General features: G+C 50.7%; 1 protein-coding gene across 1 annotated transcript in view; it reads left to right on the plus strand.

Moving 5' to 3' along the window:
* Positions 1–14,559, plus strand: part of CNTNAP2 (contactin associated protein 2) — a 1,160,842-nt gene that overhangs the window by 1,025,869 nt on the left and 120,414 nt on the right. The window contains exon 19 of the mRNA XM_037035585.1: positions 11,658–11,882. Within this exon, the coding sequence (XP_036891480.1) occupies positions 11,658–11,882 (225 nt within the window). The remainder of the gene's footprint in view (positions 1–11,657; positions 11,883–14,559) is intronic.

Raw genomic sequence — 14,559 nt, forward strand, 5'->3', positions numbered from 1 at the left:
GCACGTCCGGGGCAGGTTCCAGCGGGGTCTTGCTGCGGGGGTGGCGGGAAGGTGATCCGTCAAGGCCCTGTGTGATAACGTGGGGAATTATCAGAATGCGTCCTTTTTCTTGTCTTTCCTTCCTCCTCGTCCAGTTTTTACTTTCCTTCTCCTTTCCTCCTTTCACCGAAAGGAGGTGTAGGGGTGTGCGTGTACCTATACTCACGTGCACACACATGCACAAAGCTTAAGACTTTTTCATGACAACCTCATTTTCAGGAACCCGGGCAATTCGTAATCCTGAACTCGCTCTTTCCAAAACGTACTGGTAGACCATTATTTCTTGATTTCTTTGAGGTGAATCTTCACTACTTACCCCATATTTTATTTTCCTTGGAGAAAGTACCCTTGAAAAATGGTAGAAGATGCTAGAGATACTTTGCCAACATGTCTTAGATTTTCTTTGGAGGGTGTGGTGGCCGATATTGTATAACTTTTAAAAAAATATGAAGATGGCCAAATTGGTCCGTAATACCATCAGCTCATTCATTAATTCCCTAAGTGTGCTTTCAGTACCTGACAGGTACCAGGGATTTTCCTGGACTCTCAAGATGCAAAATAAAATACACTATAGTTTGCCTCCAAGGAACTCTTGGTCTTCAGTATATGTGTACGTAAACTACCAACTGTAGTTTAGTGTGAGAAAGCCTAGGGAATGACTAGATTTTTAATTTATTTCATAGAAGACTGCAGATTTCAGTCTGATTCTCATAGAAATGAGTGAAAACCAATGTAAAATAAAGCCAGGAGGGTGTGGGACAGGGACTGGCAAACCAGAAAGGCAGCCTGGTGCTGGGATGGGCAGGCTCAGTGTGAAGACAGTGCCTGGCCCCAGGGAACCCTCCTGGCCGCTTGCTGGACTCCGTACGGCATCTACACAATGTTCCATAAGTACCATTTCTCAAGAGGCACAGGGCAGCCTTCCCACTCAACCAGAAACCCTGGGCTGCCTCGGACGACTCTCCTGGGATGCAGCTAAGCTCTTGCATTGCCTGAAATAGGACACCATCAGCTTCTAGTACTGTTCACGTTCACGACCCACTCATGAGAGCAGCCCCCTCTGAGTTTCTTTGGGCCATTCTGTGATTATGTGACCCTCAAACTTGTCTGCGTGGGTCCACTTCCCATGTGACGAGTGAGCCCCCACACATGCACCCACATCATACAGTGCCGCGTGTCTTCCAGGGATGGTTGGTGTAGATTGAAGGGCGGTTTGGGGCTGGGGTAGAAAATCCCAGCCCATCCCCAGGTTTAAGTAACGTACCAAATGAGGTGGCCACGTGGACCAAATGGCTGCCCTAAGGGGAGTAACGAAATTTGTAACATGTGGTTCCGATGACCTTCGCTGGTCAAGAAAGAGAGATACCTTGATTTTATTATAAAAATCAGCCAATGGACATGACTTTGGATTTAGGAAATACAGGCGAATGGCTCAGATCCTGCAGTCAACTGTGACCTTCAGGTGTGGCTTTTTAAAATCAAAATAGAAATGAATAGTAACAAAATGTATCATAAGTAATAGGATGTTCATGGGTTTTCTAGTTGGTATTTTCTGTTAAGATCTTAGCTGGCACAGAAAATAGAATTTTACCACCTTAAAGAGGCAGTTGTATTTTTACATTTGTGGGTAACAATCAGTGGTTACCTGGTGACCGGTTTCCTTTTAAAGGCACAAAAAAGAAAGTGGTGAGCAAATCACCTTGAGGATTTCTATGAAAACAGCTAACGAACTGGCAGAAGCCTGGCTGTGAGAGAGGAAAGGGCAAGGGCTCCGAAGCCCCAAAGATCTGAACTTGACCCTCCGTGTCTGATTGGTAGGTGACCTGGGGAAAATATTTCCCTAAGCCTCAGTTACCCTATCTGTAAAATGGGAGTGACAACATCCATCTCAGAAATGTTCCTGTTGAGTAATCAAGTTCGGTGAGATAATAGATGAAAACTTTCTGTTGGGACTGACTCATATCGGGAACCCATAGGAGCCCATTTCCTTGCGGACATAAATGTAAACTGGCTGCAGTTCAAATGTGCGCTCGCCAAGTCAGCAAACTCCCATCTCAGATCCTGTCACTGCAAAGTGAGGTGACAACAGCGTTTGTCCTCAAGGACTCTGTGGGTCGACACAGTTCTATTGGCTTATCAGACCGGCTGAACAAACAAGAAAATAGGGAATGTTTAGTGGGGAGCGGGGAGCAACGAGGAAGCCACGAGTCCCTTATCAACAGAAAGGGCAGAATCAATAGAAAGAATGGGTACAAGTTAGGTAATTAATAATTTTTAAAGTAAACAAAGAAGATGATTTATAAAGGCAACAGCTTCCTAGCACACAGTGAGGTTAGTGGAGCAGAGATAAAGTGAGGGAGAGACACCTCACTGGGGACAACTCCATCCGTCACGCTGTCGGAGCAGTTGACCAGGCTGCCTAAGGACGTTCCATTTCACGGAGCCAAGGTACCGGAGAAAGCACAGCAGGAATTCAGAGCATCCGTTAAGCTGTAAGTCATTAAATACTTTTGGATATATAACATTTATTGTAAATGTTTCTTAAAACACTTTCATTATTAGACTGCTGTCTTAATGAACGATGATGTCTTAAGTCAATGGAATAGCATTTCTCTTCATAAACCACTTTACAAAGGAAATGAAACTGAAAAATGTCAACTAAGGAAGATCCATGTGGACCAGCTAGTTGAAGGATATACTGTTGGCATTTAGTGATTCAACTTCAGCCCTGGCTCTTGTGGCTCGGTGGATTGAGCGTGGGCCTGTGAACCAAAGGGCCGCCAGTTCGATTCCCAGTCAGGGCACATGCCTGGGTTGTGGGCCAGGTCCCCAGTGGGGGGCACGTGAGAGGCGACCACACATGGATGTTTCTCTCCCTCTCTTCCTCACTCCCTTCCTCCCTCTAAAAATAAATAAATAAAACCTTTCTTAAAAAATTCAGCTTCAGTTCAGCTCAACAAACATTTACTGCATACCTGTTAGAGGCCAGGGGCTGGCTGAGGTCACAGGACAAAGCTCCTGCCCTCAGAAGCCACGTCCCAGTGGGCAGCCAGCTGCACCCGTAACACTCACTTTCACCTTCCTCGAACTTCGCTCTTCCCTTCCTTGCCCACAATGAGAGAGTTGGTGGTGGGCCCCCACGCTGCCTTTCTGCAAAAAAATTTCAGTGTGGAAATATGTACGTATATGGCAGTATACCATATATATAAAACTTTTATATATATATAAAACTTCAAAATGGTTTTCCAAAATTATTTGTGTATATAAACATTTGTGACTGTTAATATAGTTTTCCTAGAAATCGGTGTATTAATGTTGGTTTTCTCACTTCAACTTGCGCCCAGATGGTTCAGAAGTGAGTCTTCATGTATATATATTACGTGTGTGTATATAACACCCAGACAGATACATGTGGCGAACTGTTAAAAGTTGGAGAATCTGGATATGGGAGTTCTTTGTGCTGATCTTGCCACTTTTCTGTAAATACGAGCTCATTTCCAAGTACATTGTTCTTGTGGAAGTTTTCTGAATGACTGATTCAAGACCTTCCTGGTCAGCCACATACACACCCCACCCCAGAGCAGCAATGCCATCCTGGCTGAGCAGCAGAGTGACCTGGGAAGGTGAGGGCCGATGTGGTGGGCGGGCCTTTCTCCTGACCAAGGAGATCAGAGCCGCTGAGAGCTCGCCTCAAACCTGTGCTTCCCAAGGGCAGCCAGGACAGAGATGCTCCAAGGTCATTTCCTGGACCCCACGCCGGCTCTCTCTCCTGGGCCTTGGTTCCCGCTGTTTCCAGGACAGGAAATGCGTTCTCAGTGGTCGACACCCAACTGGGGTCACCTTCCCAGTGAAGTAACCCAGACATGACCTCACCCCACCCAGGGAAGGAACCCCTCTCTCCCCTCTGGCTGTTTCCCTCCGAACTCTGTTGGCTGCAAGTCACATGCCGTGTTCTGAGGATGTGTTTGCTGTGAACTCCTTAGGACGTGTTTACTCGTAGGGAACGAGCCCTCGCCCTGTGTGCTTTGCTGTCAGCACAGGCAGGGCACTTAGGAGGGTTCCAGGGACGGTTTCCTGACCTGGGAGCAAACAAGTTTGCAGGGGCTAGACTCACGTCATGAACAGGGAGCGATGAGGGTGCGCTCAGGAGCAGCCCTGTGAACTGCACAGGGTGCTGGGGGCAGGGGGTGGAGTCGAGGCGTGAGAGGAGGAGCCGTGGGCAGGCGGGAAGGAGATGCAAGATGAGCCCGGGACTTCACGCGTGGACGCTGTATAGCGCCACCGAGAAAGTGAAAGTGCAGAGACTGGAGGCCTTCTGCAGTTGTCCCTTCGGAAGAAAATCTAACTGGACCTCTGGACAACATTCTGACCTTGACCAGTTCCTCCTCTGTTAATACTGCTTGTCCCAGGCATTCCTTCTGATCACCCTGATTCTTTCATCTTCACTTACCCGTGTTTAACGTGTCCCTTTTCTCAGATCACTCCTGGGCTTCCCTTTTTTCCCCTCCTTACACACTTCTTTTAGTCACGTCCTGCAGGCTTGTGGCATTAAGTAGCATCCATAAAATTGACTCTAAAATGTCTATTTCTCACCCAGTCCTCTCCCCTGTATAGTGAAATGCCTGATATCTCCACTGTTCAGAGTCACAGGTACCTCAAATGTTATCTGTTCAAAGCTGAACTCCTGATGCCTGCCACACCCCCACCCCCACCAGGACCACCTCTGTGTCCCCATTATCAGGGGTGTCACCAACACCCACCCAGAAACACAGCCGTCTTCCTGAACACCTGGCATCCTCCTCCCTGCTTCTTAACCGTCCCCAGGCTCTGTCCACTTTACCCCTTAGCTGTCTCTCTATTGCACCCGCTAGCCCCCGGGTCTGTGGGCAGTGATGAATGGCCCAGACCTTCAGCCTGTCCCCTCTGCCCTGTCGAAGCAGCCTCCTCAGTGGTCCACCTGATCTGCCCTCTCCTTCCTCCAGTGCGTTCGCCACAGCACAGCCAGAGTGATTTTTAAAAACTGCAAATCAGATTATGTCACCGCCCCATAAAACCCTTCAAAAGTCACCCATCACTGTTTCTACACAAACACCCAAATCCTCAGAATGCCGCCCCCCCTCTCTGTGAGCCTCCCTTCCCGCCGCCCTCCCTGAGTTGTCTCCGCCTTGGCTGCCTTGGCCTCGGTGCCCATGTTTCCCTCCCTCCGCAGGGCTGTGTGCCTGCTTCCCTCTCTTGCTGGGCTGCTTCCCCGCCTCCAGTCTCAGTTAGAGCGCATTCTCCTTCAGTCATTAGCTTAAACACCACCACCCCCTGCAAACCTCCACCAGCATCGTGGCTTTCCGTATAGAACGCACATAATAAATACTTTAAAGAATACATGAAAAGACTGGTGGGGGCCCGAGGACGATGGGAGTTCCAGGGAGGGCTGCTTCGGGATGGGCATGGTGTGGAGCCCACAGCAAGTGAACGACGTGCCGGACCAGGGCCGCGCAGCGGTGGGTGGCAGAGCAGAGCCAAGTCACGCAGACGGTGACTCCTGCCTTCCACACACACCACAGGAACCCCTTACTCCGTGCCTCAGGTGAGGTTCGCTGCAGGGATGTCCTCATTGCTCTCCCTAAAGCATTCCAGCCCGCCGATGGCCACCCGTGCCGTCGTGCGTATTAGCGCCGTGCGAGAAGCACGACCCTGGATGCAAGCCCTCCTCCTGGTTAAGACTCGAGTCGAGCTGTTCAGTGCCACTGGCTCGTACACTGCAGGCGAGAAGGCCCCGGCTCCTACACCGTCAACTCACAGACCACAGAGCTTCCTGACACGTTGAAAGTAATGAAACATCACATCTGTGTCTCAGGGGCAGCACGTGGCATTCAGGATCAGCCTAAGGGGTTTTCCTTTGCTATTTGTTCTCCTTGGTACAAATTCACATGCTTGAAGCTTATTGCATGGACACTGACCTGGAAGTAACCTGGCCTTTAGAGAGAATTAGGGGGGGAGGAGTTGCAACAGCTTTGCATTCCCCTGTGCACCCAGAACAAGCAGAGGTGAGCATTCACCTGTCCCAGGCCCAATGTCGTTAGTCCAAAATGGTTATATTAAATGGAAAAAAACATCAAACAAACAATAAAAAATTTAGGAGGGATGTTCAGCCTGGTGCACTGGGGGATAAAAAGCAGATTTTGCCAATGTTAGACCAGGAGAGAAATACCGTATTTCAGGGTAGCAGGTCTCAGGAGCGCGATGGCAGACAAGTGTGGGCAGAGCTGGGCCTCGCAGATGGTCCTGGGAGGGGCCAGGCCTGTGTGGGATCGGGCTGCTGCTGGGAGGCGATGCCCAGCCTCACCAGGAGCAGAGCTCCAGAAAACTCACTTAACTTAGCAACTAGGCGATAAATTAAAAGGCAGTTAATGAGTCTCATTATTCCAGGCAATGGGATTCAGCCATGACAGAGTTTAATGACCCTGAGGCTGGGCTCGGGCCTCTGCCTCCTCCGGTATGACGTCATCTCCCCAGCCGTCCCCCTAGTTGTTACAGAAGCCAGACAGAGCTCTCAGGACGTGGGACGTCTGGGAGGAGGCAGAGGAGACCTTCACAAGCAGGAAGGAGTGAGCAAATACTACAGCCTGTGCACACAGCAGAAGGTAAAGAAGGAGGTCTGTTGTCAGGGCCTGAACGTCTGTGTGTTCCCCCAAATCCGCCTGTGGAAGCCCCAAACCCCAACACGATCATATTGAGGGAGGAGGCATCAGGGGGTGATTAGGTTTGTATGAAGTCCTGAGGGTGGGGCCCCCCGGGTGAGATAAGCACCCCAATGAAAAGAGATCAGAGAGCTAGCTAGGGCTCGTTCGCTCTCCCGGTCTCCCTCTTGCCGTGTGAGCCCAGAGCAAGAAGGTGGCTGCCTGCAGTCCAGGAAGAGAGCCCTCCGCAGGACCAGAATCAGCTGCCACCTTGGTCTTCATTACCTACAGCAACAGAACTGTGTAAGTTCTGTTTAAGGCACCTAGTTACGGTGCTTGGTTACAGCAGCCCAGGCTGACTAAGCCGCCACGAGGCAGGATCAGTCAGTGTGGTTTGTGTGGATGACTGGGTCAGAGGCGGGTGAACAGGACAGGAGCGTGTGCTGGGGGCCATTCACGGGCTGGGGACCAGTGGCGAACACCTCTTCTCCACTCCATCTCTGTCGATGTCATCTCAGCAGCTTGAAATGAGCCGAGGCATGCTGTTTACACCATGGGAATAGGCACCTGCTGCCCGCCAGGGTTTTCCTACTGGAGAGGCAGCTGGGAAACACCAACCAGCATGCCACTGCATATGTGAGGAGAAAGCCTTGTGGGGACAGAGGTCCCGGGAGTTCTCATATTCGAAGTTACTCGTGCACAACGGCACTCCTCAAGTATCTTTTACTGCCTACCCAGAGTGATTCAGCCTTTGTAGGCTCTCCCTGCAAACAAACCAGCATGTAAAATATCGTTTCCATGGGGAGCTGTTTCCAAATTGCAAGTTACCGACTTCAGAATAAACTTTTAGAAAACAGCCCACTTGTGAGTTGGGGACTTTCAATTCTGGGTCCTCACAGGGACATCAGAGAGCAAAAAGAATCACATCAGATTTTTAAAAATACAGGTTGCAGAGGAAATCCTAGGTGAAAAGGAAAGGAATTGAATTACTGAACTTGGGGGAGAAAGAGACGAGGACCAGTCCAACCACAGGGCACGTGGCAGCTGTGTGTGTGTGTGTGTGTGTGTGTGTGTGTGTGTGTGTGTTTCCACCAGAAACGTCGGGCGTTCGGGCCAACTGGGGGCAAATGTCTGTGTGGTCCTATTCTGGGATGTATGGTTGGCATATTCCATTTTCAACATTTCCAGACTCACTTCCCCCAGTCGGAGGCAGTTTGTACAGGATCCGTTTGGAGGACCTAGAAATGTTAAGATTACTTGCTGGCTTCGGGGTTCCCAACACCTCCCTGAGCCTGAGTCGACAGATGGTATAACGTATTCCAGAATTTTGAGAAACACAATATAATTCAACAAGTCCCCTCCACAATACAGCTTGGAATGTCACCATAATATATCTTAGAATAACTAAACCCAAAATGTATCATTTTCTATCCAAAAATGAGTATCTTAAAACTTAAGCTGGTCCTGGCTGATGTAGCTCAGTGGATTGAGCGCGGGCCTGCAAACCAGAGTATCGCGGTTCAGTTCCCAGTCAGGGCACATGCTGGGTTGCAGGCCAGTTCCCAGCAGGGGACTCATGAGAGGCAACCATACATTGATGTTTCTCTTCTTCTCTCCTTCCCTTCCCCTCTAAAGATAAATAAATAAAAATTTTTTAAAAAAAACTTAAGCTGTTCCATACCAGTATAAAACCTTAAAAAAACTATTCTAAATCAATACTTTTTGACCATGTAATGAGGGAAAAGATGTTATTTGGGGCTTGTCAAATTAGTGTTATTTTAGTTACTCATTCAGAAGGACCGGGGGTGTTACTTTCCTAAGTGATACTGCAGTGCCCTGATGGAGCCTTTCCTAAAAACAGTCTGAAACCGAGAAGTGACAGCTGTGAATCTGCCACCTGGAGCCTTCCATGGTCCGCAGCCCTCCCAGGCCCTGGTTTGACAGTTTGGTTTGTGGCTGGTTTCAGAGTAACGCTCTCGAGCATAGTGTGACCCTTCCTCCACAGCAGACACGGATCCATAAAGCTGGTTGATGGTGACTCTGAAACCCCCAAAGTAGTCTCTGTGGCGTGTTTTTGGTTTGTTGATCTAAGATCCTTAGCTTCCTGAGTGTCCCTTCATGATCTGCCCGGATCATCGCCAGTTTGTCTGAGAAACGGCACTGGTTCATGCTGGCCAGACGGCACAGCTCCCTGCTGCCCCCGGGGCTCCACCTTGCCGGTGCTGTCCCCGAGGGTCTCCCACTCCTGCGCGTCAGCATCGCCGGGGCCTGTCACCCTTGCTGAGGTGTGTTTGTGTGCAGCTCCCTCGGTGAGAAAGCTGCTCCTCTTCCCCACCTATACACGGCGCCTGCCTCTGGACCCTTGGGTCCCAGTCCCAATGTCTTTGCTCCCAGGAAGTCTTCCTAGGGCCCCGAAGAGCAGCTGGCGCCCCTGGTGTCGCAGGCTCCCCACCGTATCCACCGACCCTGCACCCACCACAATGTCGGCTCGTGTACTGCGTGCTCTACACGGAGCGCTCCTGAGAGCGAGGACTGTGACCTCCGTGCCCAGCATCGAGTGGGGCCCACAGCCGGCACTCGACGATGCTTGCTGCAGGAGGGAAAGCCAGCTCGGGGTCTTCCAGGTGGCGAGACGGGGGTTCTCGTCTCCCAGCCTGCCGAGCAAGGCACAGACACTTGCCGTACACTCGTAACACACTCGCCATGTGTTTGGGTTTTTGACACGCCTCCTTCCACGCCCGCTGCTGGACAGAAAGCTCCTCAAGGGCAGTGACGCATTTCGTGCACCTCCACACTGCCGGAGGGCATGCCGTGACTGGCGTGGAGTAAGTGTGTGTTTAATCTGCATTTGCCAACAGCGAACGGGCGGTTTTGCGCAGGACTATTCTTAATTGTACAAAACAGACCCGCACGTTGGAGGACACCAGCAGTCCTGCCCCTGCTCACTCAACGCCAGCGGTGCCCCATCATTTGGACACATCCTACCATATGCACACATGTGTGCGTGTGTACACCTACACTCACATGCACACACACATGCACACACTTGCCCATGCACATGCATATTTGCAGAAGTCTTGGGGTGGGAGGTCAGGCGGAGAATGGGGCTGCCGGTAGCTGAGAGCCTCTGGTCACCGGAACCCTCACTGCGGGACAGGGAGACTCCACGCCAGTGCCAGGGTGACTTACGGAGGGTTTGCCTGTGTGTGGTGACGTCAGGCGGGGTGCAGGGCGGCACCCGTGGCCCTCAGTGGGGCGTGGTAACTTTTCTGTGTAAGGTGACTGACTAATCTTTGTTGAACATTTGCCATATACCCTAAGCACTAGGCTGAGTGTGCACATTGGCAGTTTAATCCTCACAACAGCCCCTGTGGCCCCTTTTCTCAGTGGAGGCATAGAGAGTTTCAAGCCATAGACCTAGTTCACATAGACCTAGCCACAGACCTAGGCATGTTTAACAGGAACACACTTCAAATATCCCAGATGCAGGAACACTTTTTAAGTTCATCCCTCCNTGCGGGACAGGGAGACTCCACGCCAGTGCCAGGGTGACTTACGGAGGGTTTGCCTGTGTGTGGTGACGTCAGGCGGGGTGCAGGGCGGCACCCGTGGCCCTCAGTGGGGCGTGGTAACTTTTCTGTGTAAGGTGACTGACTAATCTTTGTTGAACATTTGCCATATACCCTAAGCACTAGGCTGAGTGTGCACATTGGCAGTTTAATCCTCACAACAGCCCGTGTGGCCCCTTTTCTCAGGGGAGGCGTAGAGAGTTTCAAGCCATAGACCTAGTTCACACACTTGGTCCACATCAAGGCCAAGGGTCGCCCCAGATCACCGTGCTGGGCTGACTCCGCTAGGCATGTTTAACAAGAACACACTTCAAATATCCCAGATGCAGGAACGCTTTTTAAGTTCATCCCTCCTGTTAACTATAACGCAGTGGGGTATTTCACGAAGTCTGTCCACGTGGCGTCGAGGTAGCAGAATGAGAAGAATGGGTTCCAGGGGCGCAGAAGGTGGAGACACGCTTTCAGAAGGGCACGCAGAGGGCGCAGTGGAGCAGTAAATGCTCCAAACCAGTCTCAGAGGGCTGCCTCGGGGTTTGCTAGTGATGCAGGGGGACTTCAGATGCTCCCGGAGCAAACAGCAGCAAAAACCACAGCAGGAGCCTCCAGGGCAGAAGTGATCAACAGCCAGCCAGCCCCCAGCTGGCCCCCACCGATTAGGCTGCAGGGAATGCCTGAGGAAGGGTTAGCGACCTTTCTTCTAAGTTCACAATAATAGTAGGTACTGTTTATTAGGTGCTAATTACTTTAAATTTCCTTTTATAATTTCCACTCTTATCATCTCCCTCTCACAGATGACCCACTGAAGTCTAGAGGAGCTGGTCAAGTCACTTCCCCTGCAGCCACTGACAATTTGATGGCAGTGCCAGACTTGAACCCAGTTCTCTTGAACTTCAGGCCTTGTGGCTTTAGAGGCTGCACTCTGAGCTCCCAGCCCTGAGAGCGTGGTCAGGGCTTCCCTGTGGGCGCGAGTGTGCAAAGCAAAACCATCTCAGAGACGGGGCCCAGGAGCACCTCGGATGGGGGGTTTAGATCACACATCCACTGCCTTCGATGCAATGTGTCTCTTCAGCCTGTTACTTGGTCTGAGTACCAACCTGACGTTCCTCTCTGGCGTGATTCACATTTCTTAATTTTACTATTATATTTTAAACTCACAGATCGGCACGTTGTTGCATGATTTTTTAACGCCTTTTATTCATGCTGAGGAAGGAATATCCATCTGACTGGCAGTTCACCCAGTCTGGTGCCCGTCCTGGAGCCCGAGTCTGTCCTCGGTGAACTGCCTAGAGGCTGATAGTCAACCTGAGCTTAAGTTGCTAATGGTCCCAGCATCCGACTTCTCCTTATTTCTCAGTCTCTCTTTCCTTTTCAACAGACGTCGGTGCGTTTTTTGAAGAGGGGATGTGGCTGCGGTATAACTTCCAGGCCCCCGGGGCCAGCGGCAGCAGGGCGGAGAGCCCGCCGGAGCAGCAGAGCCCGCCGCCGGACCTGGCCCGCGAGGAGGTCTGCTTCAGCTTCAGTACCTCCAAGGCGCCCTGCATTCTCCTGTACGTCAGTTCTCTCACCACGGACTTCCTGGCCATCCTCGTCAAACCCACCGGTAAGGACGGCGACGCCTGGCCGTGGAGTGCTGGGTGGACAGAATGTCCTAGTAAGAGTCTAGATTGTTCTTGGCTTCTCCTTTACTCCTCACAGGAAGCTGACCGGGACACCTGATGTCCTTGAACCCTATTTCCCTGTTTGAGAGCCAGGAAGGCAGCTGGTCTGCTGCTGCCTGATGGCGATGCGTTACAGCAGTAATGTTGCCAAGGCACGTTGAGTTCCTTACGGGAACCACCTCACATGATAGGAGAGGGCTTCATAGATATAATGGTAACTTTTTCAGTTCCTAATGAATCAATACATTCACTACTCTACCAATAAAAACTTCGAAGTGATGAAATGAACTTTATATATTAAATGAATTATTACCCTAATGTGTGATAATGACCAAGCAGGTTCCTACAGAACATCTGAACATTCAGTAGGAACAGAAAATCAGAGACAGGTGCACTCCTGAGCCCTCTCAGAATTGTACGTTCGTAAACTGCGTCCCTGACAGAAAGGTTGCTGAAAGCAGCTCATGTTCACATGTGTTCACATGTGTGACATCGGGACCTCCTTGGTCTCTGAACATGCACCACGCCAGGGCGTGTCAGACACACAGCCACGGAAATGGGCATCCCCTCGGCGGTGTAGGGGTGGCCTTGTGACCTTAGAGAGGGAGAAGTATGAGCGTTCCTAATGCCTATGAACTTGAGTTCTAAGCCTCTTAACATTTTAAGATCCCTTTTTTTTTTTACCAATGAAGATAGTTCAGGTGTCTCAAGGAGTCTCTCTGAGCCACTCCCAGGGAGCTTGTGTGGCCGACGGCGAGAGGCCCCTCTCTCCTCGTCTCGCTCTTCCCTGGTGAGGCCTGGAAGCCCCCGTGACAGCTGTTTCAGGGGTGGCATCTCGAAGAGCAGGGTTTGCATCCCCAGAGACCAACAGTCACCACTATTATTAACCCAGTTCCACTCAAGTTCTGAAAAACAGTAAATTCTTCACCTTCTCCCCTGGGCGATGCACTGTAGGTTTAAAAGGTGAGGGAACAAATGTCTCCTTGTATTTTAGAAATCATTCCTAAAGTAACCAGCCGAAAATCAGACGACAATTCAACACGCAGGTGTTACCCACGGGAACTGGGAAGAACCAGGGAGCTCGACGGCAGTGAAGTGGCGATGGAAGAGAGGGAGTCACGTCTTACGCAACCTCCTGTGTCCGTGAAGAATCCTGCTCACGAAGAGTAGTTAATGACGTGGAGGAAAGATTAGCAGTGCTGTGTTAAACCAAAGAAAGGGGCAAGAAGCTGTCCAAAGGGAGTTTCACTTTAGGTGTATCTATAGACATGTAGGTATGTATAAAGGAAAGCAGGGACGTGAGCCCCAAGTGTCCGTGTGGGTTGTCGGCTTGCGGCTCCTGAACAGTAACACTCGTCTATCTCTGTGCATCGGTGCCCACGCCGCCGAGCAGGGGCCACTGTTCTGATCAGAAGAAGCAGTGCATAGAATCAGGAGTGAGGAAGCAGAAGGCAAAGGGCACCACCCCGCACTCCATGAGCTCGCGAGTCCCGTTTCTCCTGGACCCAACTACACAGTTTTCATCCACGGACGCCCCCGCCCTCACGCCCCAGCCCGGCAGTGGGCAGGGAGGAGGGCTCTTGCATTCGCTCGTCCAGGATGGGACAGACACAGCGCGGTCGATGCTGGACTGTCTGCTCCTGGAGTCACGGTCATACACAGGTGTTTGACGGCCAGCACCCGACTCTGGGCGCACGCACCTGTGGGGGGGGGTGTTCGTCGTGGCCCGCAGTTCCATCCGGGGCTGTCCAGCCTCCGAGTGTCTCTGGGCCACACTGGAGAGGAGTTGTTGTCTTGAGCCCCACACTCAATACACAAACACTGATGAACAAGAGCAAGGTCCATGCGTAGTTTCCATGAGCTCCGCCACCTCGGATGAGCCAAAAGCCCTCACGTAATAGCCCTGATTATGAAAGCAGCCCTTCGGATAATCTTTTAAAATCACCAAGCAGGTCCCAAGTTTGTGATCTCACTAATAAAGGAAACGTACACATCTAAGTAATAAAGCTTAGTATAAAATTAGTAAGAAAACTAAGTAATGTTCTAAATAACTTTACGACTTTGTGTTGGACCGCATTCATAGTCATCTCGGGCGGCGTGCGGCCTGGATGGGAGCCCCCTACAGGTGCGACACCCCGGCCGTCGGTTTGGTCGAACACGAGAGCGGCGCAGCCAGTGTGAGAGCAGCCCCTTCCCCTGCCTCCGCGCCCTCGGGGGGTGGACTCGAGATGCGGGAAGTGAGCCCTCTCTCCACGCAACACTATGTTATGTTAATGAGCAAATATGAATATTCTCCCAATCATCATTGCATGGTCCTCTTGTGCTGCTGTTTGAAAGGAATGGATAGTGTTTGAATTTTATTATTCAAGAAGATTGCCATTACTATTTATAGATGTTCACTATATATACATTTAAAGTTCCAACTCATCTTTCTTCTCAAAGCAAGTAATTTCTGTTGCCATTAAGTGCAGTGGTTGTAGACATTTTAAATCATATTTACAAAGTTGAAGGCAGCCGGAAAAGAGAAGCATGATTTTTAAAGAAACAACTGAACGCTGTCACATGGAACATGAAGGGACCAGTGGCAGAGACAGTGCAGAGGGCAACGCCCCGTTTTTT

This window comes from Sturnira hondurensis, unplaced genomic scaffold (genome assembly GCF_014824575.4).
Source record: "Sturnira hondurensis isolate 20B ecotype Veracruz unplaced genomic scaffold, ASM1482457v3 Scaffold0022464, whole genome shotgun sequence".
In the NCBI taxonomy this organism is placed as follows: domain Eukaryota; kingdom Metazoa; phylum Chordata; class Mammalia; order Chiroptera; family Phyllostomidae; genus Sturnira; species Sturnira hondurensis.